Source organism: Geospiza fortis, unplaced genomic scaffold (assembly GCF_000277835.1).
Source record: "Geospiza fortis unplaced genomic scaffold, GeoFor_1.0 scaffold192, whole genome shotgun sequence".
NCBI classification, from domain to species: domain Eukaryota; kingdom Metazoa; phylum Chordata; class Aves; order Passeriformes; family Thraupidae; genus Geospiza; species Geospiza fortis.
The window spans coordinates 8538344-8564329 of NW_005054315.1; the positions used below are offsets into that span (position 1 = coordinate 8538344).

Consider the following 25986-nt stretch of genomic DNA (forward strand, 5'->3'; position numbering starts at 1 on the left):
TGAAATAAATCCTGCCATGTTGATAAAAAGATGCAGTTATCTTGTAGATGTAAGTTTATGGTGGAGGATTTGCTATTTTTAATTTGAAAAATTAATGTTTTTTGTGTGTCAACCAAATACATTTTGGAGGAATGTTCCTTACCTTTCCAGTCTTCTAATTGACCAGTTTCTGTATGTAAACATTAGGAAATAGGACTGTCATCATGGGTTGTGTTTTGTTTTAACTTAAAAACTAGGGTGGGTACATGTCAGCAAAAGTTAAGAAATTGGAGGATCAGTTCCGGTCGGATTCAGCCATACAACAACAGAGGGATGGAAATTCATCAAGTATCTTTAGCGGAGTCGCCATCTACGTCAATGGCCTGACAGGTGAACCTTTATTTTTTTTAAGGATCTGTGCTGTGTCATTCTCATGTTTACCATCCTGAGTGGAAGTAAATGCAAAACACATGAATTTGCAGCTAAGTAAATACATGACAATTACTCTATGTATGTTTTGTATATTCTGTTGTTTTTCATGATTAAGGTTTTCAATTTTAAAAAATCTGATTTACATTCTGAATATAAATATTGCTTTACTGTATCATTTACATAGCATAACTTGTAGAAATAGGAGTAGATCTTTCCATGTTTCTGTCATCTTGGTATTTGAAATGAAGCCTTTTAATTTCCTCCATCCTCCTACACTTATTAAAATTTTAATATTTCAAATTAGTGATGGTTAGATTGTATGCCTTAAATTTATATTTGGGAGACTATGTCGAAGTTTTCTTGCTCAGAGTGACAATGTGTGAGACAGAACCTACTGATAGTGGAAGGAGGAACAAGAGGTAAGACATTTATGTATTGTAGGGACCATCTGTGATGGACTGATAGTGCATGTTAGCTGGAGTAAGATTTTTAATCTAGCATGCTTATGTTCATGCTTCTTCCTTTTTCTGTAAAGCAGCTTAATAACCTTTTGGAAACTCCCCAGAAGCCTTATTCAGGGATCTCTGCCAGGAATGTTGTGATTATTATGTAACTGATGCATAGAGCTTCTATGGGATAGATTAGTGCTGGTTTAAGCACAGGGCTCAAATGGATTGAAAAAGGTTAAAGTGGATATGTTAAACCATTAATACATCTGGATTGGTTGTTTAATGCAGCATTTTCTTTAGTGAAAATCCACTATTTGTGTATTCTTCAAGCAGCTAGTCCCTTAAAAGAGCTCTAGAAGATGGTTGTCCAAAAGGCTGGAGTAGAAAAGGAGAAAAGTGTGTGCTATTTTTAGTTAAAAGTTAGAGGAATAATTAAATGTTAGACATAATTTGCGAGTTGACAGAAAGGAATTGTAGCTGTATCCTTTAAAAAAATTTTTCTCATTCTTGTATTGTTCAACTTTTTTTAAAAAATATCTTGTGCTAGATTCACTATTCCAGCATTGTGTTTATGTTGACCCAAATATTTTGGTGTCTGTGTGATGCCACTGCAAACATTTTCCAAAGCTAACATTTTTATTTTTTTTCCCCCACCTCTGCTTGCAAAATAAGTACTGTTTTTAAAACGATTGAGATCGGAAAAATTGTTGGTTTTTAAGGTATTCTTTGTTTTCTGTAACAACTCAAGAATAACCTCGTGAGGAAGGAGTTAACTGCTTCAGTACATCAGAAATTACATAGTAGGAATTTTGTGCTGTTGCTAAACCCTTCTGATATTAATTATTTTCTGTTGCTTCTGGGTATAAACTATTCTCCTGAACTCTGGTGAAAAGATAATCTAATTTTGTATTATGTTGGTGTAAAGCATTTTTTTATATAGTTTAACATTACATCTGCTTGAATATTTTTTCCTGCCTTCTGCCATACATATTATGGGAAGCTCCTCTAAAGCAAGTAGAATGTTTGCATTTTGAATTAGTGTTTTCAAAACCACAGTTTTCTGCATTTTTTTTGCCAAATGTTTTTCTGATTTGTTCTTTGAAGAATTTGTAAGTTTTTTTCTAGAGTAAAACAATGGTTTGCACTCTTTCTGACCATGTCATCATATTTATCAATTAAAGTTATTTCTCCCACTGCATTTACTGACACTAAGCAGGAATATTTCTGGTTTTAATTTTATAGATCCCTCAGCTGATGAATTAAGACGGCTGATGATGTTACATGGAGGCCAATACCATGTGTACTATTCCAGATCAAAAACAACTCACATTATTGCCACCAATCTTCCAAATGCCAAAATAAAAGAATTGAAAGGAGAAAAAGTAGTTCGGCCAGAGTGGATTGTGGAAAGGTAAGTTTACTGCATTTGGAGATTTCCCCTTTTTGGGGAGAAGAAACCAAGAAAAACGTGGGGAGAAAAAAAATTAAAGATTGCGTTTTGAGATTTTGGTTTACCTTAAAATAATTAAGTCATAGAACAGCTGAGTAGAAATACCACTGTTACGCTGAAGATTTGCTTTGTAGGGATTGTTCTTTAAGAAACTTCACCAAGAACATTCAGAAAGTGTTAAGCATATTAGGAAACTGAACATTATCCTATTAATTCCATTTACTATCTAACCAATTGACCAGACTTCATCTCAGGATGTTAAATAACTATGTGATTGTTTTAAATCTCCTGTTGTGTGCATAAGTTTCATGTCTGTTTATAAAGAAGGATGTCAATTGAAAAGTGTTTGCATAAAATTGGAACTAACCCATCTAAACATTTATTGTGCTGTGACTTTGTAAGAAAATAATAAAAACTAAAGGGAAAAAAAGTCTACATTTTATTTACAAAATATTTATGTTCTTTGGTTTCGCTATGCCCTGGAATATATAGAATCCACTGAAGTTGTCCTTGATAAAGACAATAGCCAAGCTCAGAGCAGTTAATGTTGCTTGCATCTCTCTTCTTCCATCTGAGGAACTCACAGGAAATAGAGCAGGCAGGAGCATGTTCTAGAAATTGTCCTGCTGGTGTCATGCCATTCTTAAGTAGCCTCTTTCCTAGATAACCAGCAGAAACAAGCAAGGAACTGTTCTGCAGTGCATGTGGGAAATCTTATTTCCATTTTGCTGGTTTTCAGTCCTTTGTATTCAGCACTTACATATAATGTATCTTTATGGTCAATTTTTAAACTTTAGTTACACATTTTAAGTTACTCAGTTTGAAAAAGTTACTTCAGATAGATTTTTTTTCCCAACACTTTTAGGGCCTCACCCCTGTGTTTAAGGACTTGGAAAACTGATGGCAAGTGTGGTTTTATTTGGAAGATGTGACTGGTTTTTTTGGTGCCATTAGAGCTTGCTGTGATTTTGACCAGATTGGAAAGATCAATTTGTGTATGTTCAGTAGAGACTTAATAGAACCTGATATGTCAAATCTCCTAAAATTTTTATTCTGGTGTCTTGTGTTCAGATTCTGCATTGTGGCTCTGGAAGGTTATACTGTAGAATAAGTAGAAGAACCAAGTATAGACAGATACATGAGTTTGAGCACAAGGAAATGGGGGAATTCACTGTCTCAACAGAACAGGGTTCATATCACAATCTAGAATAGAAACTAATTTCATTACCATGTCTTTTTTTGTTTCCCTTCTTCTCAACAGTATTAAAGAATACTCAGTGATTAAATAATCCTTCTCTGTATATGGAATACCACATTATGTTCTCAGTAGATCAGTTGGTGAAAATTAGTGTAGTAGATGTAGAGTTTCCGATTTCGTAGGCTTGGAAGGGACCTTGAAGATCATCTAGTTCCAACCTCCTTGCCATGGATTAGGTCACCTTCCACTAGACCTTGAATGAAGTTGCTCAAAGCCTCATCCATTCAGAGATGGGGCATCCACAGCTTCTCTGAGCAATCTGTTCCAGTGCCTCTCGATCCTCACAGTAAAGACTTTCTTTCTAATACCTGATCAGAACCCACCCTCTGTCAGCTTCAAGCTGTTCCCCCTTGTCCTGTCGCTACACAGTCTTGTAAAGAGCCCCTCTGCAGTTCTCTTGTAGGCAATATGATGGGTTTGCAATTTTTTCAGTTTGGTTAAGAATCTACCCTAAAATGTTGCAGTCACAAGCTGCTGGTAAAACAGTGTTGTTAGATCTTTGATCTTGTCACCCAAGATTGCAAAATGAGGAAGTTGTTTGTCTGTGGAGCTTTGATTTGTTTCTTACATGCATGTATTATGATTTAGTCCTTAATTACATGATCACATGCCATCTTTTTTCACTATGGCACCTGCCACATTCTCTGCACAGAAAAGATTGAGTTCAGGTTGTAGACTGCTAATACAGTGACATGGCTTTTCCTTTTTGTCTCCTGTTCCTTACTTATTGCATGTGACTTGAATTCTTTGCTGGTAATGAAATGAATAATTAATTCCTGTCTTTTATTGGTGCTTATCGCTATAGCATCTGTCTGCTTTCCAAAGATTAATGAATGTAACATAGCACCATTATAATGGCTATTATTTAATTTAATTTTTCTGAGAGCCAACTAAAGGACATTGAGGTAAAACACCAGAAATGTTCATAATTTGGAATATGCCATGGAAACTGTATAAGATTCTGCAGAGTTACTTGCACAAGGATAGTAAGGCATGTGAAGAACTTTATTGCTGCATTAAAGGCTTTGCATATTCTGAACTATGGCCTAAAGTCAGACTCTTATAAACCTGTTGTTAAATGAAAGTAGCTCTAGAATTTTGGTTTAGTTAGCATCCCATAGAGATCTTCTGTAGCAGTGTTGCAGAGTAATAGTGTGGTTGCTGTAGTGACAAAACCATTCTTTCTGCATGCCCCTTATTGAGTGTTTTTGCTACCTCTCCATGTTTGCAGCAAATGAAGAGGATTACAGGCAGGCCTCCTTCCTAAGTCAGTATTCCTTTATTTGAAAAATACACCATTACTTTATTTGAAAATACATTCCTTTATTTGAAAAATACACCATTACACCATGCTACCATTATGTAGTATGGAAAGGTTGTTGTGCAGTGAAAGCCAAATTCAGATGATCCGAGAGCTTGACTTTCAAATTTGAATATTCTTTTAACATTCTTTGACATTTGTAATCACTTTGCAGAGACTGAGTGTAACTAACATGAGGTACCAGTATTTGTGGATTCCTTATTTTGATTTTCAAATTAGGTGAATATTTTTCCTAAAGAACTGTGTTAATCTAATATAAATAGGAAGAAAATAGTTTAAAATATTTTTTTAAAAGTCCTATTCTGCTATGACACCTCGTTTTCTGATGAGGATTTCAAATGCAAAAGAGAAGTAGCTATCATTTGCTATGACTACAGTAGCACTTTTGACACAGTCCCCTGTTACATTACTGAAGACAAACTGGGGAGATACGAATTGCATAGTGGGCTACTGGCTGAGGGATGTAAGTACTGGCCCAACTGCCTTGGTCACCATAGTGGTCAGCAGTTCAGAGTCAAACTAGTAAATAGGCAAAAGGGGCATTTCTGAAGGGTTTATACTGGGGCAGATGCAGTTTATGTCTTCACTAACAACATGGACATTGGTGATGCAGTGGAAAGTAGCTTCAGCAAGTTTGTGGATGATTTATAAGGCAACAGTTGATACAGTGTAGAGAAGGTCTGCCCTTTGGAGAGCATCAACAGACTGTAGGAATGGGATGGCAGAAACTTGATGAAATTCAACAAAGCAAAATGCAGAGTCCTAAATGCAAGACAGAATTAGTTCCATGTAACCAGACAGGCTAGGGACTCACCCTTGAAATCCACCAGGACCCTCAAGTCTTACCATAAAAGATAACCATGAAGCTGCAGTTGTGCCCTTGTGGAGATAAAGGCTAACAGCTGCTGGTTACATTAGCAAGACCACAAGGCAAGTTATTCTTCCAATTTGTTCAACACTTCTGAAGTTAAATCTGGAGTTGTGTGACAGATTTTGGGCTTTTCAGTAAGAGAAGTACTGACAACTGCAATGTTCAGTTCAGAAAAGTGCCACCAATATGAGCATGTGAGCATGTAACAAGAGACTGAGGAAGCTGGTTCTGTTCTACTTGAAGAGAGGACTAGGATGGAGTTATTTGTTATCTTTCAGTGCCTGTATGGAGGTTACAAAGGACATGGAGCCAGATTTTTCTTCAAGATGTACAGCAAGAGGACAAGAGGCAATAGTCACAAGTTGTAGCAAAGAAAAGTTTGACTATAAGAAAAAGATTTTTCATAGTTAAGAGAGTAAGCAGTGAAAAAGGTGCCTAGAGAGGGTTGTAGAACTTCTGCCTTTGGAGATACTCAAAATCTGTGTGGACTTTTAGTCCTGGGCAACCGGATATGACTTTAAAGATAACACTTTGGTCAGTGTTTGGACTAGAGATCTCCAGAGGTCCTTTCCAACATAATTTTTTTTAGTGATTATGAATTCTGTGACATAGGGAAGGTGAAATGGGTAAAGATGTTGAATGGTACATCTTAACTAGCATGTCCCATTGTTGCATGTTAATGCAGTTTGGAAAAAAATGTTTGTTTATCTTGTAATGCAGCTACTCCAGTAGCTAAAACCATGACATTGTGAACAAGTTCCTAAATAAATGTGGGTTTGTTTAATCATCTTGAAATTGTAGCAATTACTCTGAAATATTACCACGTTGGTTCTGCACCTATGTTTACACGGCCTTTTGGAAAGTCAAGTCAGGCATTATAAAAACTCGGTTGCTGCATTACCACTTTGTGTACAAGAAAGCTTTGGAACTTTCCCAGGTGTATTTTTAACTCTGTTTGACGAAGTTTAATGCAAATAATGTTCCTTTATGAATGATATGTATTCATGTATCACACAGTATGTAATTGATATATTTTTGGGGTTGTTTTGCTGTTCCATTTCCATAGAAACCTTACCAGGTATATGTATATGCTTAACTAGTTTTAATTTATCTAATTGGGAAATGTGATCTCCTGCTATATTCTCTCTAATTGCAGACAGAAAGCTCCCAAGGGCTTTTGTTCTCCTGTCCAGCTCCCTTGATAGTAGTACAGATTCGAGCAAGAGAAAGCATTCAGGTGCTGAAAAACACTGAGCTAAATTATCTTTAAAATCTGACTCCAGTTCAATCTTCAAAACCAAATGCTAATACTAATCTGCTTTGAAATGGGAGGTTCCTCTGCTGGAAGAAGTCCCAGCATCTCTGAGGCAGTGTTCAGTATGAAGAATTGTATACAAAGAAGAGGTGAAGTGTAGGCTTGGAAGGCTGCAATCTCTTCTGCCAGCCACAGATGTTGGGCTGGAAAGATTAAATCATCCTGTGGTGTATTTTTAAGACTATTTCACTTCCAAATGTGCAGCTTCCCTAAGGAAGTTAGCAGTTACTCAAGTATAATTGCGGTTTCAGTGGAAGATGAAAAAGAAGAGGGAGATAGACTGGAACACAGTAGGAATAACTGGAATGACTGCTGTAGATATTTATGGTAGGTCTGTTTGGAAATTATTCTTCTGCTTAGCTTGCCTCAGTGAATGTTTTACAAGAAGAGGTGATTAACCTTGTGGAATGGAAAAAGTAGTTAATTTTTGACAGTGAACCACATCCTAGCTGACCTCTTTCAAATTCTACCCTAATTTGTTCCATGATAAAGAGCTCAGTCACTATTGTTCAAGTAGAATAACCTGAACCACTAAGCAAGGGTTTTCTGACTGTTTTGTTTACATTAAATGTTTGGAGTTTGTGTGTGTCGCTTGGAAAGAGAAATGGATGTAGACTACTGACCAACACATCCTTGCAAATACATTTTGTTGCACCACTCACCACATCACAAATTACTTTTCATTCAATCCAGTTAAGGGTGAGAAAGGGGTTGTAGAAGGCACTACAAATTCAGATAAGGGGGTTCGTTTAGCATAGAAGGTTGGGATTACTTTAAAATTTTTTAAGCAGTAACCTGATTTTTCTTTTTTTTTTTTCAGCATTAAAGCTGGACGTCTCCTTTCGCACATTCCGTATCAGCTTTACACCAAGCAGTCAAGTGTTCAGAAAGGTCTCAACTTTAACAGCGTACGAAAACCTGAAGATGCTGTGCCAGGTCCAAGCAATATAGCTAAAGATCTCAACAGGGTGTAAGTGTTTCTGATTTTGTAAGACAGGTGCTCATCATTCACCCATAATGAGTTTGCATTTGTAAATAGCTTTTTTAAAGCTCATTTCAGCTTTGTAAGGTCTGAGGTGCTGAAATTTAAAAGTAAGGTATAGCTGTATAAATAGTTGAGGAAAAAACTCCATTACCTTGACTCCAAGCCTTGTCTCTAGTCTTTGGACCACAGTTTGTTTGATAATATGACCTAGGAGTCCTAGGATGTAATGTATCTGTATGGAAGCAACAGGCATGTATTAAAGGGTTCTGATAGGTGACACTGAAAAGTGAGTCTTTATTTCAAAAATAAAAAGCTGGGGACTGCTTTTGATAAAGGTGCCTAGGAATGAATATAAATGCATACTAGTTGTTAATCTCTTTCTTTAGCCTCTTAAAAAAAAAAAGGAAATCACAGCATACATTATGTATGCTAACACCAAGGTTTAAGTCATGCTTGAGAGAGAAGATGGATTGAAAAATGAAATTACAATATAAAAAAGTATCCTAAGACACCTAAGACCTTGAGAGGAGACTTGAAAAGAAAGCACCAGTAAAACTTTTTAACTGGCAGAGGAATTGGAATTTGGAAAGGAACATTCCACTTGAACTCTTCTAGATTTTATTTTTTTTAATAAGAAGGTTCCTTCATCTTTTTCAGAAATACATCTTTGTTTTTTATAGGGAAGAATAATAACATGATAGAATTTTTTAGGTTGGAAAAGATACCTGGATGTCATCTGGTTCAACACTACTGCTCAAGCAGGGCTAAGGATACTGTGCAAGATACTATACTTTCTGATTTGTACTGGTGATCTGAGTTCTTCCACAGTCTGCAGATTTTTTTACAATCCAGCCATGCATAATGCTGAGGATACGAGTAGGATTTGTCTACACTTAGGAAAACAAAATCAGTCTCAAAAAATTAATATCTTAAGCAGTATTTCATACCCATATTTTACAATGAGTGGTAGTATCATCATCATCTCTTACTATTGCATTGTTAAAGATTTTTTAAATGAATAGAATATTCAGACTTCCCAAAATGTCAATGTAGTCTGAAAAATGTGACTTTAAAAGCCTGCCTGTCCATTAAGTATGTGCCACTTAATATACCATTTTCAGCCACACAACTCTTCAAAAATACTATCTTTACTGCAATTTATATTTGGATAATCTTAACCAAATTGTTTTCATGCTTAATTGAGTTTCTGGTTTCAGTAGCACACTGAATAAACTAATCTTTTCCCACTTCTTTTGTGTACTTAAATTACTAGCTTTGGGAGCTGGGAGTCCTGGTTGGGATTGTTGGGTTTTTTCCAGCAGATCAAGAGTGTATAGAACTCTTGATGACTTTGGTTTTCATTTCCAGAGTTAATTTTTTGAATGGAAGCTTTATCTTTATGCTACTGTGCTTGTGGCAGAATACTTTGGTTTATATGCTTAAAAGCTGAAAACTAGTTTGTTTGTGGTTTTTATCAAAGCTAAATGATTTCTAGAGCTTGAACAGATATTTTCATTACAAAAAAACAAGATGCATCTAACATTAATCCGAAATAATTTCCTAAAAAATAGTTCTTTGTGTATACTTTCTCATTTCTTTTTGTTTGTTTATAACTAGTTTAGGAAAATCACATCTGTTGGTAAAAGGACAGCTCCTTCTGATGGTCTGTGTATTCCTGCAACATTCGTGCTGTGTGTGGCAGTTAACAAACAAATAATTACTGTAATTCAGTGGGAGACTGCCTGCCAGATTAAAGGCCTTGGAAATAACTTTTCTAATGTGAGCACGGTCACTCCCATTTAAACTCCTAGTTAATATTACATGAAATCTCTAAAATCTTTGGTATGGTGTTACATTTTGTGCTGTTGAGAGGATGTGGCTCAGAATTTGAAATAATTGTCTTGTGAATGTAACTGAAGTATAAATTGAGAACAGTTAAGAAGAAAAAGCTTGAAATTACATGTAAATGTGCCCTTTTTTTATAAAAGACATGGTATTTAATTATTATATCTGTTTCAGAAATCATATTAAAAAGTATGAAATGGAAAATGAAATCACACCCAATGGAATAAACAGCTGGAATGAGGAAGACGAAGAAGAAAGTGACGATTTTGGATTTACAGAGCTGGAGGAGATTCTTCCCATACGGAAACAAAATGGGATTCAGTCTCATAAAGACAGCACTGCCCTTTTTAATGGACACACACACACTTCTACCAGTGCCTTAAAGACACAGGATTGCTTGGTGCCCTCCAGCAACGGTGTTGCAGGCAGGTTGTCTCCAGGCCCTGTGCAGGAGGAGGGGAAGACTGACAAAGGCATGGTTGACTTTAGAGACTGCACAATGCAGCAGTTGCAGCAAAGCAACAAAAATACAGACTTTTCGTGGAGTCCACACAGGACTATGAGTAACTCATCCTCATCTTCATTTTTGCACAGTAATGCTAAAATAAATGGTGCTCACCACTCAACTGTTCAGGGGCCTTCAAGCACAAAAAGCACTTCTGGACCTGCTCCTAGCAAGGCAGCTTCCTTACCTGTGTCCAAACCTTCAGATTGTAGTTTTATTTCTGACTTTTATTCACATTCAAGACTGCATCATATATCAACATGGAAGTGTGAATTGACAGAGTTTGTCAACAGCCTGCAGAGAAAAAACAGCGGTGTCTTTCCAGGAAGGGAAAAAATTAAAAAATGGAAAACAGGCAGGTCTGCACTTAAAACTGACACAGGTAGATACTTGTTTAAGAAGGTTTATGTTGAGAAGATGCCTTATATCTTCGTACATTAAATGTCCAAATGAGACTACATAGTTTAGTATTGAGTATTCACATTATAGTCAGACTATCTGGAAAAACTTGGTGACTTTGGTGCAGTAAACACTAATGGATGCAAGTGCTTTTGGCTTTGTTGGGTTTTTTTAACTTAAAATGTTACTTAATGTGATACTCTGGTCTATATTCAATTCTTCGTTGTAGAAATAGTATTTCTGACTTTACCAAGATATATGGATTCATAAGGGAGAAAAATACTATGTATATCTAATACACAAATCTGTAGTTGCTGTGTGAAATCTGCAGGGGGGAAAAAAGAGAAGAAAAAATTCTTACTGTTTAGCATGAGCATTTAAAAGATGAGTAACATTTGGACTTTTTTTTTTGTTAGCTAAATTTTTTTTTGTTAGCTAGAGTTTTATATAGCTCTGTGTCTGTTAAAGTGGGTAGTCGTGTCATAAGAGACTTTTAAACCTGGCTTGAAGAGAAGTATTTAATGTCATTGCATCAAGGGCCAAAGTGAAAAAATGTAGAATTCATTAGAGTCAAAATGTTACAGATAAAATATTTTGCATCTTTAGAATCTCTTGTTTACAGTCTTATTAAATTAAAAGGTTAGCTCTGTACCGTTAAAGAGATTCTGAGTCCTGTGCTGTAAAATTATTCACTTGTAATCATATGAAAATATGCTTGAGAAATTGCCACATCAAAAAAATTGTTAGATAATAAATTTACTGATTCTGTGTTTGTGTTAGGACACCCCACTTATCAAACATGTTAGCTTATGAACTACTTAATGTGTATTTTTTAAATCAAAATGTGGTATAAGCTAATATATTTATGTTTTCCCTTTGATTTGGCCTAGAGTATTCAAATAGTTAATGCCTGTGGTTCAGTTGACAAGTAACAGCTCCTTAACTCAATGGCTTGATTTGTAAATACGCCCATTATAAGACAGTCCTTTTTTTTCAAATGAGTTCAAAATGTAAATTATTAAAACCAAGAGGATATTTTTCTGATTATTCAGTTAATTAACTCACATGTTAAGTGGAACAGTTCACTTGATGTATTGAAGTATTCACTGTTACACTTTATGCATTGTTCAAGTTAATTTTTTTTGTTAGATATTGCCACCTTTGGTAGGTCAGCAACACAGACATGCAGACTTGAACTTGTAGAAAGCATTTCCAGTGTGTTAGGCATGTACGATCTTCAGTGAGGAGTTACTTTGCTCATCTTTGCTCAATGTTTGCATGCATCTAAGTACAGCAGTGACAAAATCCACTTGCATGGGACTTTAAAAACTAAGTGTGGTGTGTTTCATGAAGAATAATGGTAGCTCGTAGTGCAGCCAAACTTACATTTTTATTTTTTGAAGCAGTCATCTGATTGATGAACAAAAAGGAGTAAAATTCTCTTCTGATTCAGTGTTAACATAGCGCAAGTAAGATCCAGTGCCAACAACATGCATTATCTCCTTGGATTCGGGGAACCTTATTAGGGTAAAAGGTGTTAATTATAAGAAAATAAAAAACAGAAACTCTAAAGTTAATTCATTGTTTAGGCTGTTTGTCTACTGCTTATGTTTACTTTTCTCAGAGTAAATGCCTTCTTGGTGAGAGGAAACAAAAATATTTATGGTTTAGAGGTGGTAAAAACTTGATAATAGACCTTGATGACTACTGTGAGTAGCACTGAAGTGTGTAAATTAGGGTTCAAGTTTTCTGTTGGTGTATCTTCATACTAGGTAATGTGTCTGTTGCGAGCTCAGCCAAGCCACAGAGCTGTATAATGCACGTGGATATGGATTGCTTCTTTGTGTCTGTGGCTATCCGAAATAGACCAGATCTCAAAGGTCAGTATTTTAAGTCTGTGTGTTACAGTTTACTCAGTTAAGCCTTTAAAAAATCAAACTTGCACAATTATAAAATTAATTTGGCATATTAATCTTTTTTCTTGCATCTTCAGTAGTTAGGCCATGCAACTTTCATATTCCTGTTTATTTTCTCACAATCCAAAAGCAAGTGGAAGAGAGAACTGGAATTCTCCTTGCTATCTCCTTTCAGTAGCTAAAGTAAGAAGAGAGAAGTTAAATCTGTAGTAACTATTCTCTGTGACATTGTACATAAACTTACTCAGATTTTAATCTACCATATTAGAAATTGGAAATCAAATTTCAGTTATACTAAAAAGTGGCGTATGAGCACTGTCTATTAAAAGAAAAAGAGATAAATTAAAGAAAATAGGATCGCCTAATATTCTTCCTGAAGTAGTTTATGCAGCTTTGTTTAACTAGAAAAGTAGAAAGGTCAAGGTTGAGAATTATTTGTCTCTACCTGATGCATATTTTTCAAGAGAGTTTGCTTCTCCTTTCCTTTCTTCTCTAAGCTATTACACTTGAGATTAGGACCTGGAGGATTCAGGAACAATTCAGTTGGCATTTAGAAGTCTGAGTTGTGTGATCATCCTTAAGACACAGGGGAGTTAGTGGAGCACCTTAGCAGACTTTGGAATAGTAGTACACTTGTAGAATAGTACACTTTTCTACAAGTGTACTGTTCAAAGTGGAGATCCTAGTTCTGTGCAAACACTGAACTTCAGGGGTGCGCAAGTTTGAGGACTTGTTGCAGTGGAGAACATCTCACATTCCCAGCTATCACAGACCTTAGGAAAAGAGTAAGTTGCATATGTGGTTCCATTGCTCTCTTCTGTCCAAAGGCAGGAGCAGCTGTATCAAAGATTCTTCTGCTATGTTTGGTTCTCTAAAACTTGATTTCCTGACAAGTTTCAAATTGCATAAAGAGTGTAGGACTTTTCTGCAAATACTTTTTCTGTTCCACAAAAGTTTGCCAGACTTTTCAGTGCATAAATTAGCTTGCTTTGGAAACACCATAGAGGTGTTGATATTGCAGAAGAGTCAAAATTTACTAAAAATTTTGGTTTGCACAGTTAAACTAAGTGGAACTAAGTGTTTTGGCATGTGTGTATTTTTCTGATTTACTTAAGCTAATAAACATGGTGAAGTATTTAAAATCAGTCCAATGTTTGCTGTATCTTAAACTAATGAATCATTAGGTTACTGGTGACATTTCAGGGCTTCCATTTATATTTGTTATTAAAGACAAACTAGTATTAGCTGTATTTTCACTTGTGAAAAACTTCTTCACATGTGACTGCAATTAAGACAGGTTTGTTGTCACAATTCCAAGGCCATTTCGTAGCTGTTCCTTCTGCCTTGATAGCACTTTAGCTTGAAAGAAAGTACAGAAAGTAAATTAAAAGTCCTTATGATCTTATCCTAATTGTGTTTTTATTAAAATGTAAGCTGTTATAGGTATTGACCTATAAGTATATGCATTTTTTCTCCACAGGAAAGCCAGTAGCTGTTACTAGTAACAGAGGTACAGGGAAGGCACTGCTGCGCCCTGGTGCAAACCCCCAGCTTGAACAGCAATATTACCAGAAAAAGCTATTGAATGGCAAAGCAGGTACAGATAAGTCTGTCTGTATGTATGTTTTTAACTGTTGTTATGGAAGACTTTTTCTTTAAAATTATTCAGAAAGTGTACCATGGATAAATTTATTTCTTTCATGTGGGAGATTTCAGAAAAGAAGTACCTTTGGACAGCACAGTGCTCTGTGGCCTCAGTAATAGCAGGACACTGTGGCTTCTTGTTAGTTAGCTTTGCTCAGTATGGGTAAATAACTTCAGAGTAATTTTCAGTTTTACTCACTTTCTTGAGGTTGAGTGTAAGATAGAATGTTAGTAGTTGTTTAAAATGAAAAATAAATACAGGTTGTCCAGGATCACTTTTTTCTCAGAAAGTCAAGTATAGAGAAGAAGGTGTAAAATAAATCTTAAAAGTCTACTGCAGAGTTTTTTTCTGTAAAAGTAGTAACCACAGCACATGGCCAGTGAGAAACTGATTGTTTGAAGTTGGCTTCTGAGTTGCATATGTAGAATATCTGTGTACAATGAGTTAATTTGGGTGGTCCATAGAGCATTTTAGGTCTCTGGACAGTCTGTGCAATTTTCATGAATTCTGTTTGTTCAATATTTTGCTTTTTTAAAACCACGTTATCTGTTGTAGATTGAGAATTCCATACTTGCCTGCAGTAATTTAGAAATATGTTACTTTCTGTGTCCTCAAGTAGTTGTGTACTAATATAAACCAAAGTGTTATTAATAGATTTTATTATACTGCCTGAACTTTATTTAGTATGAGAAAGTATATTGCTAAACATTGGCAACTTAAGTGGCCAGTACCAGTCTTAGTTAATCATCTAGAAGCATAGTTCTTGCCACAAAGGTGGTAAAAAGTGCATATACAAGGGGTAGCTGCTATTTAAGTTTGGTTTAGACTTGGAAGTTGAGTTTCTCCTTTGCCCTTTTGTATATGCAGTTTTTACCAAATTTGTGGTACTAAGTACTATTGTTATAAAGTTTACACCTCAGTGTTTTGTTTTGGTGAGACAAAATGGGGAAAAGACAGCTTGTTCTTCCATGGTTGTTTATGAAACGTTAGTACTTTGGAAATTGGCAGCTTGTTGGGGGTTTTTGAAGACATTTATACAGCCAAGGTATTACTGGAACTGATGCCATTTTATTTGTCTTCTTTGCTGTAGTTTAAGAACACTTCAAAACTGAGATAGAATATACACTTGTGGAACCCACAAGCTTTTAAGGACTTTTCAGTATGCTCCAGACAGAGATAGCTGTGGTCTTTATGGAGTTGGATTTTCTGTAGTAGAGTTTGTGTATGAAGTGTTTATGGGTAGTTCAGTTTATACAGTGACTTGTTAACTTTTATTAGAGCCTTGAACTGGATAAGGATGTGACTATACAACTGAGTGGTTTGGAGAGTTAGATGGTTGAATTGCAGTTTAGCTGATACCTAGCATGTTCTTTTGATTCACAAATTCAGTAGTATCTCTTCTGCTGTATTGATTGCTTAAGTGTACAGCAGCTTTCAACCTCATTGTATAACAAGCTCAGTTTCTTACTGTGGCAGCTTTTTTCTGGATATCACACATTCATTTCTTTAACTTCAGCATCCAGTCTCAACTGGCTTGCATGCAGGCAGGCAGCTACCTCTTTCTTTCTTGACACTTGGGCTGATTGTGCAGCCTATTGTTTTGGTGAAAGGATTTTTTCCAAACACTCTTTTTAAAGTCTCTGTTTCATTAGCTGCTGTTCATAATATTTTTGAGTCTCTGTTTATTTTATCTCCATGTGCAATCATTTTGCCAATTAAAAAAGTCCCGAACCTGTTGTTTCTGCTTGCTTTTTCTCAGGGTTTGTCTTCCTTTTGGGGTAAAGAAATTACAGTTAGTTACGGTCTTAGATGTAAAGGTGGAATTGCTGATTAGGCTTCTCAGACATCACAGTATCTTAGAAAGTGACACACTTCACAGCATGTGTTTAATTGTGCCGTGCCACAGGGAAGTACAGTGCAGTAGGCACAAGCATTACATGCAGAAATGCTTTTACAAAAATGTCAAAAATACAGAATAGTAAATTAGGCTGTTAAAACAGACACAATGGGGACATGTTATGTAAATGAAATAGAGAGGTAGTTGGGAGAAGCTTAGAACATGAGCATATTTTTACATCCATGCTTCAACATGGAACCCACTTCAATTTTTGGTGCTTCATACTTTCCAGGCTGTTCTCTGATATTGCCTTCTCCAGATCTTGCTTATTTGAAAAAAGGTTCCAAATTACAAACCAACCAAAACCACAGAAACAGAGCACTTCACCCCCTCAAAAAAAAACCCCAACAAAAATACAACCCAAAAAAAAAATCCCAGACACAAACCCCAAACGCTTGTGAATCACTTTTGACCAAATACTGAATTCTGCTGCTTCATTTACTTCTTTTTTTTTTATTACTTCTTTAGTGATACTGGTTCCTGACTTTGTTCTGCACTGCTAAGCAAAATCTAGTGTCAACAGAATCTTCAGTCTTTTATGAAATACTTTCTTTTTCTTGTATTAATTCATCTAAAAATGCATAACTTGTAAATTTAAAAACTTGATACCCTTCTCACCCTAAATCCCCAAATTGGAGATAGGCTTTCTAGATAGTAGAAATTGCTTCTCTACATACATGCCATCTTTAACATTTCATGTTCTAAAAATAAAAGATTAACATATGTTAATCGGGATTCATAGTTTGGGGTCTCTTCCATGGCCAGGATGCCCAAGATGTGAATGTTTTCTAGACTTCCTTTCCCTCAACCCTAGAATCTCCCTTTTCATTCTAAAGAGCAGCAGATTTTAACCATCATATTAGTCACAGATTTATTCTCAGCGATTTCTTTTTCACAGACTTGGGTCCTGGCCTCTGATTTCTCCATCCGTTGCTCCACATTCACCATGTGCCTGTCTAGTTTCCCAGCTTTTGAGGAGAGGTTCTCTACCTTGCCTTCCATTGAGGACAATGTGTTCTGCATTGCCCTGAATTTCACATGAAGTGACTCCATCAGCTCATGGGGGGATCTGCTCTGCTGCGATGTGGAAAAAGTCGGCGAATCCAGTGAAGATAGACAAGATGACAGCATCATCTCAGGCCAGGGCACAGGAAGGCATGGACTAAAGAAGTTGTTCTTGTCATTCTTATCTTTATTTGGGGCATAATTTTGCTCTAATTTTCAATTGCAGACATCTTAGGTAACTTATTGAGCTCATCATAAACTAAAATATTTAAGAAATTAAAAAGTGCACAAATTTAGCAGAAATTCTGAATAAAAGCAATTTTCCACATGAGTTAGGCTCTACTCCTGGTATCTCCACTCACTCATTACACCACTTTCTCTGGTTTGATAGCTACTCATATGTGCACATAGCACCAGGTTTCCTTTCAGTCAGATTGCTGGTGTGTAAGTTGTTAGTACTGTGGAATATAATTAGGCATTGTGGCACTCTATATTCATTGTGGGACTATAATGAACTCCCATTTATTATATTACAAAGGTGTATGGTATTAAATGGACTACAGTAATGAAAAAGAACTGCATAGTGGATTTCATTTTAAATAAATAGAAGCATTTTATCTATATGATACCTTGTTGTTTTGAATCTGATGGGAGTTGGGGCAGGCATAGTAGTTTTTGCATCTAGTGATTTTTTTCAAGCTGTTTCGTATTTAGACTATAGCACGTATTTCAAGGTTTGCATACTACAAAAACCCAAATAGAACTAGAAATCTTTTGCTTGTTTCCATTATTCAGTGTCATGGAATTCTGTCTAGTACCTAGTACCCAGTGGGCCTGGAGGATCCTTTAAAATTTATGTAAGAATACATAGTAAAGTTTTATAGAATGAGGGAAGGTCTTTCTCATTTTAAGTCTGAGGTTGCAGTACTTATAATTGTATCATTTTGATCCAAGATAGGTTTGTGGTGATATTTGAAAGAAATTGACACATCCTAATAAGAGAATAACTAATAAGTAAAAGCAGAAGTTATTTCAGTTAATATCCCCATAAGAGTGTTAAAGAAAATAGAAGTTTCTAGCTAGTGTTTTTTATTTCAACTAATTGTCACTCTGGTTTTCACTTCTTAAAAATCCCTTTGTGGTATCTAGACTATTAGAAAAATAGTTTCAAGTATGATATGAAGTGGATTTATATTCTATATGAAATTTCAGTGTTTTGATATCAGAGGTGCATTTTGTAAAGAGGAACATAGCTAACTGTCTTCTTGTTTAGTTGAGCAGTTGTTAAATAATTTTAGTGTCTTGTATTTGTTGGCAGGATGTGGTTCTAACATTTAGCCAAGTGTGTTTGATCATTTTTATGGTCAGTAAAGCTAAGATCATTCTTATTCTACAGTGTGGTTAATGTAGTCACCAATGAGCTGCTGTCTAGTAATTTTAGGGGAAACACCATTTTTCTATTAATATTGTTCTCAGTAGTATGTACAGACCTATGCAGAGGGACATTACTGGGGAAGGGGTCTGGGTTTTTTTCTGGACCACAGTATGAATCGATATTATTAAGAATGTCTTTGTCAAAAGATAGAAGTATAGAAATTGTATAAAATCGGTAATTTTTATTTTATTGGCATTCATTCTGTTGAACTCTTAGGAAGAATAACATGGACAAATTTTTTTTTAAGCAGAAATTAGAGTACCTGATCAGTTGGACTCATCAGTCTGGGAGCGTACGGATTCCACACATGTGAACGGAGCTGATTCCAATCTCACTGTCCTGTCCATGGCTGAAATAGCATCTTGTAGTTATGAAGCCAGGTAGGTAAAAGTTACCCATTAGTCTGCTTGAAAATCCCATACAGATAGGCATAAGATGTCCAAAAATAGGGGTTATTAGTGTCTTTAAATTTCTCTAGAGAAAAAGTTTCTGTTCAAAAGTTGGAATTATATAGGTTGTTAGAATTTAACAGAAACTCTTCCCTTTGGATGCTGCTGCTTGGTAGATGCTGCTCGGTAGCTCTCAACCCAGCATACGTATAAGTTGAAATAAAGCCTGTGAAGAAAAACCTTGTGCCTTTCACTGTGATGCTCTTGAATTCATGTTATCATCATGTCTTTGTATCAAAGTTGCAGTATTCTGTAGAACTAATGACACATTCTGAAGGTTTTATTTCAAACCGAAAGTGTGACTATTGAAACCATTTTTTGCAGAGACTTTGCTGACCATCTCCAATGACCTAACTTACAAAGGTTTAGAATATGAAACAACTTTTATAAATATAAGCACAGTGTCCAAAATACAGGGGGTTTTCCCTTATGGAAGTAATACTCCAGAAATTATTTCTTGGTTGGAAGCTTTCTTAGGCTTGCTAGGATAAGCAGGCTTCTATTTGTATCTCAGAAAGACTTTATTTATTAGCAGGAGCCTAATTATGTAAGCTTGCACCTTGGACTATAAGATCTCTCTGCCTTAGTCACTGTGGTATATGTGTGGTTTTAATTGGAAGCAGAAGATAGCAAGTGCGATTTTTGGAATCTTTGTCTTTAGCAGTTTCTTAATGGCAGATTTCTCATGCTCCATGGCTTAGTAATAATAGACAGCTAATTCAAATACTCTAGTTGCAGTTATTTTTTTAACCTATTAAGTTTCTACCTGTTGATTGAGTTCTTATTCCCATTTTTGTTAGGAAAGACAAATAATTAAATTGAAAGTATTCCTAGTTAATTTGTGGAAAAGTTTGCGCTGTGTTTACTTGGGATTTATTTTATTATTTAATTTTAGGCAAGTTGGCATAAAGAATGGAATGTTTTTTGGCCAAGCAAAAAAGTTGTGTCCAAATCTTCAAGCAGTTTCATATGATTTTGATGCATACAAAGAAGTTGCACGGACAGTATATGAAATACTAGCAAGGTAATGTTTGCATGGTCTTCATGGTAAGGTTATCAAACATATTTTGTTTGCCACTACTGAATGCTATTATTCATTTTGTATTTTCATCTCCCCCTTTTCAGCTTCAGTGAAGTTATTCCTGTTTGAGGTCTTCCTTTGTAGTATTTTTGTTACTTTGAGCACCATGCTTCTGAGCCTTCTTTTATCCTGAAGCCAGATGCTGTAAGCAATCAACATCTGACTTCCAAATGAGTCACTGTTAATTTTTTTTACTGATTCACATAGTGAGAAGCAGATCCCTGCTTAGAAGGGAGATCCTTCCAAGAGATGTTTTTTGAGTAATTGAAGAATGGGTTATTAAAGTAAAATCTATTAGAAACTATTTTCTGAGTTAAAATGCACTTGAAATAAAACTGGAAATTTGTTATTATCAATGAAAAACAAATATTCCACTCCCTCTCCAGCTGTTCCATTAAAATCAAGATGCATGTTGAAATTAGTCTTACGTTAGTAATATTAATGTAATTTGCTGTTTTAGCATTTTTAATATCTAAGTGATGTGTGATACCAAATAGGCAGGGAAATGCCACCACAAAAGGAAGACTTTATTTGCTACATATTTGTTTTAACAGATGGTGAGCTGTTGCTGGTGTTTCACCTGCTTTACTTTGTGTTGATAGCTATACCCATAACATCGAAGCAGTCAGTTGTGATGAAGCACTAGTAGATATCACTGAAATCCTCACAGAGACCAGACTGACTCCTGATGAATTTGCAAACGCTATCCGCACTGAAATCAAAGACCAAACTAAATGCACAGCTTCTGTTGGGATGGGTAAGTAACTTCATTTCTGTCTACAAGCAGTGACTGCTTTTGTTAATATATCAAAGCTGCGTAAGTTTGCTGAAACTTCTAAGTGTTTGTAGAATGTGTTACCATTTACGTTAAATTAGTGTGAATAAAAATGCAAGAAAATTTTCTTAACTGCAAAGTTGTAAGCAAAAATGTATAAAATGTAAAATGTATAAAATTTCATAACAGAGATCACAGGATATTCTGAATTGGAAGGGACCAGCAAGGATCATCAAATCCAACTCTTAAGTCAACAGCCCATCCAGCTGTCACTTCTTCTTTATCTGAACACTATGCTAAAATTCCAGTCTTGCATTCATTTTTATGAAGTGCTTCCAGTAAAATGTTTCCAGTAAATAGAAGAAGAACACAGATTGTGTTCCTTAATGGAGATAGCAGCAAGAGTTTACAGGGTGACATGATCTTGCATAGTTCTTAGAAGATATTGAGGGCAAAGATTTGTGATTTGTAGTAGATATTGTATATTAAATCACACATCTGAAAATACTTCCTTGATTTGTTTCTTCTTGGCTCATTCCTTTCTCCTTTCTTTTTGTTCCTAATTAATACTAGAGTTAAGTATCTGTACATACTTGTACTGATTGTATATAAGTGTGTGAAATCCACTTGTGAGACAAGCTGAAATTCATGACCCCAAGGAGAATTCTTCCCTTATTAACTTTGTAATTGCAGTTAGCACTACAGTTTCGCTGCTGTTATAGTAAATAAGTGCTGGCTGGTAATTTGAACGTAGATGCTGCAAATATATATGCATAGATTTCATTAAATTCTTGGTAAAAGTTAAAGAATTTGACCATAGTTACTGCATTTCTTTCCTTGAGTGTTGAACTGTGGCATTCTACTTGAAGAGAAGTTACCACAGACATGCTTTAATTTGTTGTTTTTACAGGTTCCAATATTCTGCTGGCCAGAATGGCAACTCGAAAAGCAAAACCAGATGGACAGTATCACTTAAAACCTGAAGAAGTGGATGATTTTATCAGAGGGCAGCTTGTTACCAGTCTTCCAGGTACTCCTGTCTTCTAGAGGCCATTTTAGCTCCTGATAATAAACCAGTTTCAGCTACAAATTTGCTTTCTAGTTCAAACAGGATTAGCTGCTATTCCATGTTTAGGATCCAAAATGTGATAGACAGTAAAGGCATATGGCATCCATCTGTATTGAAAACAGGCTTTATTATATTTTTATTGTTCCAGGAGAATACTTTAAGGGTTTGTAACATAAAGCATTTCCTGGCATGTAACTGTATATTGTTACTTAGTACACACAGATATTGTACTGTGACACAAGCATGGTGCAAGAAGTGCTGAGTAAGCCCTCATTTATGCTTTCAGCAATCAGCTGACTTCAGCCTGCATGTATAAACATATATTTAGTGTTAGATATTAAAAATAGTATTTTTGTCTGTTGAAGATTAAAAAAGGAGGGCGGGGCAGTAAAAACAGGCAGCCATAGACACTGAAATATAAGAGTGGTAGAAATAGCATCCACAGACCAGGTGCAGGTTTGCCAGTAATTCTCGTTATGTAACCCTTAGTGGCCAAACACTATTTACAGCACAGCTGTGCTGTAATTTCTCTTTGGCATAACTTAAAGGAGATATTTTTCCTCCACAATATTACTCATATAGAACTGTGCTTTGACTTTAATGTTTTAAAAGTTTTCAGAATTCACTTGCATGTTCATAGTAAAAACATTTTAGTGTTTGTGTTAGTAATACCCCCTCAACAGAGAAACAGATTATCAAGAATAGAATCTGATTACCTAAGATTTCCAATTTTTGCTGACTTTGGTAGTGTGAACTCATAGGATTAATATTTTATGGAGGTAACAGGCCACCACTCCAAAACCCAGAAATATACTTCAGTTTATCACACTTACATATGTGCTGTTGCCATGGATACCTACAATTTCCAATGCTTGATAATTCAAAGCACAAGTGATACAGGTATGCTATCACTTCTGCCTGAAATATTATTTTTCTACCAAGGAGGCACTGCAACAATGGTGACAATATTTGTTGGTTTTCATTTAGATTAGATCACTTGTACATGAGGGGAAAACATATTACTTGTTGGACACTTGTTTTGGACTGAGTTGTTGGGGGGATTCAGACCGATATAATCTGTAAGAGGCAGACAATTTCCAAGCAGGATTCATTCATATTTTACCCAAAAATAAACAAACATGCTGTAGTGTGACATCTTAAATGAAATATGTGAAACAGATTAAAGATACACTGGTGATGACAGCAAAAGTTTCCATGCAAGCCATGTTTTATGTAGCAGAATTTATTTTACATATATTTATTTGTTAATTTGATAAGACTTAATATAGGTTTAAAAATAAAAATTTTATGTAATCAGTGCCTAACAGGCTTTGCATTGTATAAGGTTAACAGAACTAATTGCTTTGTTGTTAGGAGTTGGCAGGACAATGGAATCTAAGCTGGCTTCTTTGGGAATTAAAACCTGTGGAGATCTGCAGTGTGCTTCAATGTCAAAACTACAAAAAGAATTTGGCCCAAAAACAGGACAAATGCTCTACAGATTTTGTCGTGGTTTGGATGACCGACCTGTTCGTACAGAAAAAGAAAGAAAATCTGTTTCAGCAGAAATCAACTATGGAATAAGGTTTACACAGGTAAATTAAACTTGCTTCTTTTTTCCAGTGACTTCTTTCAGCTATAGAAGAATCTTCTCATATTCTGATTATTTTCACTTACACTTTGATCTGTTAGAGCACCATCTTAGCCACGAAATAGAAATGAGGAAAATGAAGAAGTAGGAGACCAAACGATAAAATGGGAGGAGAGACTGCAAAAGTATTGGACTGAAAAGAAGCTTGCACAAAATTAGCTGGCTATTCTGCATTCGTTATACAAGTCTGGTACAGAAAAAGAGAACTGCAGTAGGTTTGTCAGCACCTAGCATTCTCTTTCATTTAAATGCTGATTATTCGAAGATGCCAGTGCCTGAAACTATCACCAGCTGCTCCCGTGCAAAATTTCTATTAGATTTTTTTACAATTTTTCTTTGGGGGGGAGTGTTATTAACAAAATTGTATTTAAAAAGTAACTCAGCACTTGAGTATTTATAGAAATGATAGGGAAAAAAAGGAGTTTGAGAGAAGTTTGACAGTGTTGTGTAGTCCAGACCTTTGCTCAAAGCAGGGGAAGCTAATAAATCAGATCAGTTGCTCAGCACTTAATTCAGTCTGGCATCAGAAATCTCCAAGAATGAAGACTGCAAACTTCCCTGAGCAGCATGTTCCACTGCTTGACTTTCCTCATGGTGAAAAAGATTTTAAGTCCTGTGCTCTTCATGTTCTAGGTTTGTGCTTAGACTTGCAATTCTGTGTTGGGGTTTCTAAATACATTTTTGAAAGACTTCTTTCAACATTAGGACAGGAATCTACCATTTTGCCTAAATTAAGTGACCTACAGTGTAAACAAACCACTTGAAGTTAAATGAGACAATTACTTGTGAGTCTCAGCTTACTCTTTTCAGTTTATGCAATCTGGATTGTATTAACCCTTAATGATTTACTTTCAGTATTTGAAAAGTAGTCATTATCTAAACAGGTTGTTTTTCCCCTTCAGCCTAAGGAAGCAGAAGCTTTCCTTCTGAGCCTCTCAGAAGAAATCCAGCGTCGACTTGAAGCTGCTGGTATGAAGGGTAAACGATTGACCCTTAAAATTATGGTCAGAAAGGCTGGAGCACCAGTAGAGCCTGCAAAGTATGGAGGTCATGGAATCTGTGATAATATTGCCAGGTAAGTACTAGGCATGAACACACTTCTGCAGGATCTGAGATTTATAGGAAGACAAGGCAGAAATTTTGTACTGGTACTTCTTTGTCTATGTATATATAAAACTTGCCCAAAATAAGTAGAGTATTATTATTAAAACTCCTCTGTGTTTGGGTTGTACATTTGTGGTGGTTACCCGTAATACATACATGATTATGTATTGTTGGTGTATCTTTCTCCAGCTTGCTCAGTATTGGAGATGGGGGTTTTCTTAGAGTGTTTGAAGAAGACATATTTATGTCTTGCACTGTGACACATATGCAGCAGCATTGATTTCTTTCAGTAACCAGCCTCCTATTACTTTGTTACTCCAATTCTTTGTTCCTTATTGATAAATTGGATGATGTTGACTAAATATTTTTTAATCTGAATATTATTTATGTACTTGCATGCTAAAAACACAGGGATATAATCTTCAGGGACTTCTTTATCAAAGCAGTTGTTCTTCAGTACAGAATGATCCTGGCTTTTGAGAGAGGAGAGGTCTTTCTACTTTTCCTTCCACCCCAGGAGGTTGTAACAGACCAATCCCTCCTAAACTGGAGGGTCATTTGGTGGGTGTTGCTGGTAACAGAAGAGATGGTGGAGTTCACAGATCACAGAATATGCTGAGTTGGAAGGGACCTGCAGGGATCATCAAGTCCAGGTGCTGGCCCTGCACAGCACCACCCTTGTGCCCAGGAGTTCTTTCAGTGGGTTAGAGTTCAGTAGTAAGACTTGCATGCATAGAGTCTGTCATGCTTGTGATCTTGTTACATAGAATTCAGCTGTAATAAAAGCTGACATGACAAAATTCATGTTTCACTGTAAGAAGCTCATCACTTTCTAGAATTGGTATATATACCAAGAAGAAAATCCCTCAGTCTATACTTTTGTCTTCTACCTATCCTGAATTCTTTGACCTGAAGATTTATTCTTAACAACCTAAGAACATATTTTAGTATTGAGTGTGCATTGAGATAGAGGTTTATTCCTCCCATATTTTAACTATTGTCAGAGTGCTTTTTCGTGAACATATCAGTGCTTTGGACCACTTTTCTGTGGTCAGGCATACTAATGTACACATGCCCTGAAATTTCCCTAATTCATGAAGTCTTCAGTAAGGTCAGGGGGCACCCAGGAATGGAAAATTGTTCACACATC

At 35.9% G+C, this 25986-nt stretch overlaps 1 protein-coding gene across 2 annotated transcripts in view; it reads left to right on the plus strand.

Annotated features, from left to right (window-relative positions):
- Nucleotides 1-25986, plus strand: part of REV1 (REV1 DNA directed polymerase) — a 41135-nt gene that overhangs the window by 612 nt on the left and 14537 nt on the right. The window contains exons 2-13 of one of the 2 annotated variants that reach the window (XM_031056213.1): nt 237-369; nt 2103-2271; nt 7896-8045; nt 10080-10792; nt 12582-12689; nt 14206-14322; nt 18955-19087; nt 20052-20180; nt 20840-20994; nt 21923-22042; nt 23456-23676; nt 24635-24807. In XM_031056213.1, coding sequence (XP_030912073.1) covers nt 237-369; nt 2103-2271; nt 7896-8045; nt 10080-10792; nt 12582-12689; nt 14206-14322; nt 18955-19087; nt 20052-20180; nt 20840-20994; nt 21923-22042; nt 23456-23676; nt 24635-24807 — 2321 coding nt within the window. The remainder of the gene's footprint in view (nt 1-236; nt 370-2102; nt 2272-7895; nt 8046-10079; nt 10793-12581; nt 12690-14205; nt 14323-18954; nt 19088-20051; nt 20181-20839; nt 20995-21922; nt 22043-23455; nt 23677-24634; nt 24808-25986) is intronic. The other variant, XM_005420000.1, reaches the window with a different exon arrangement.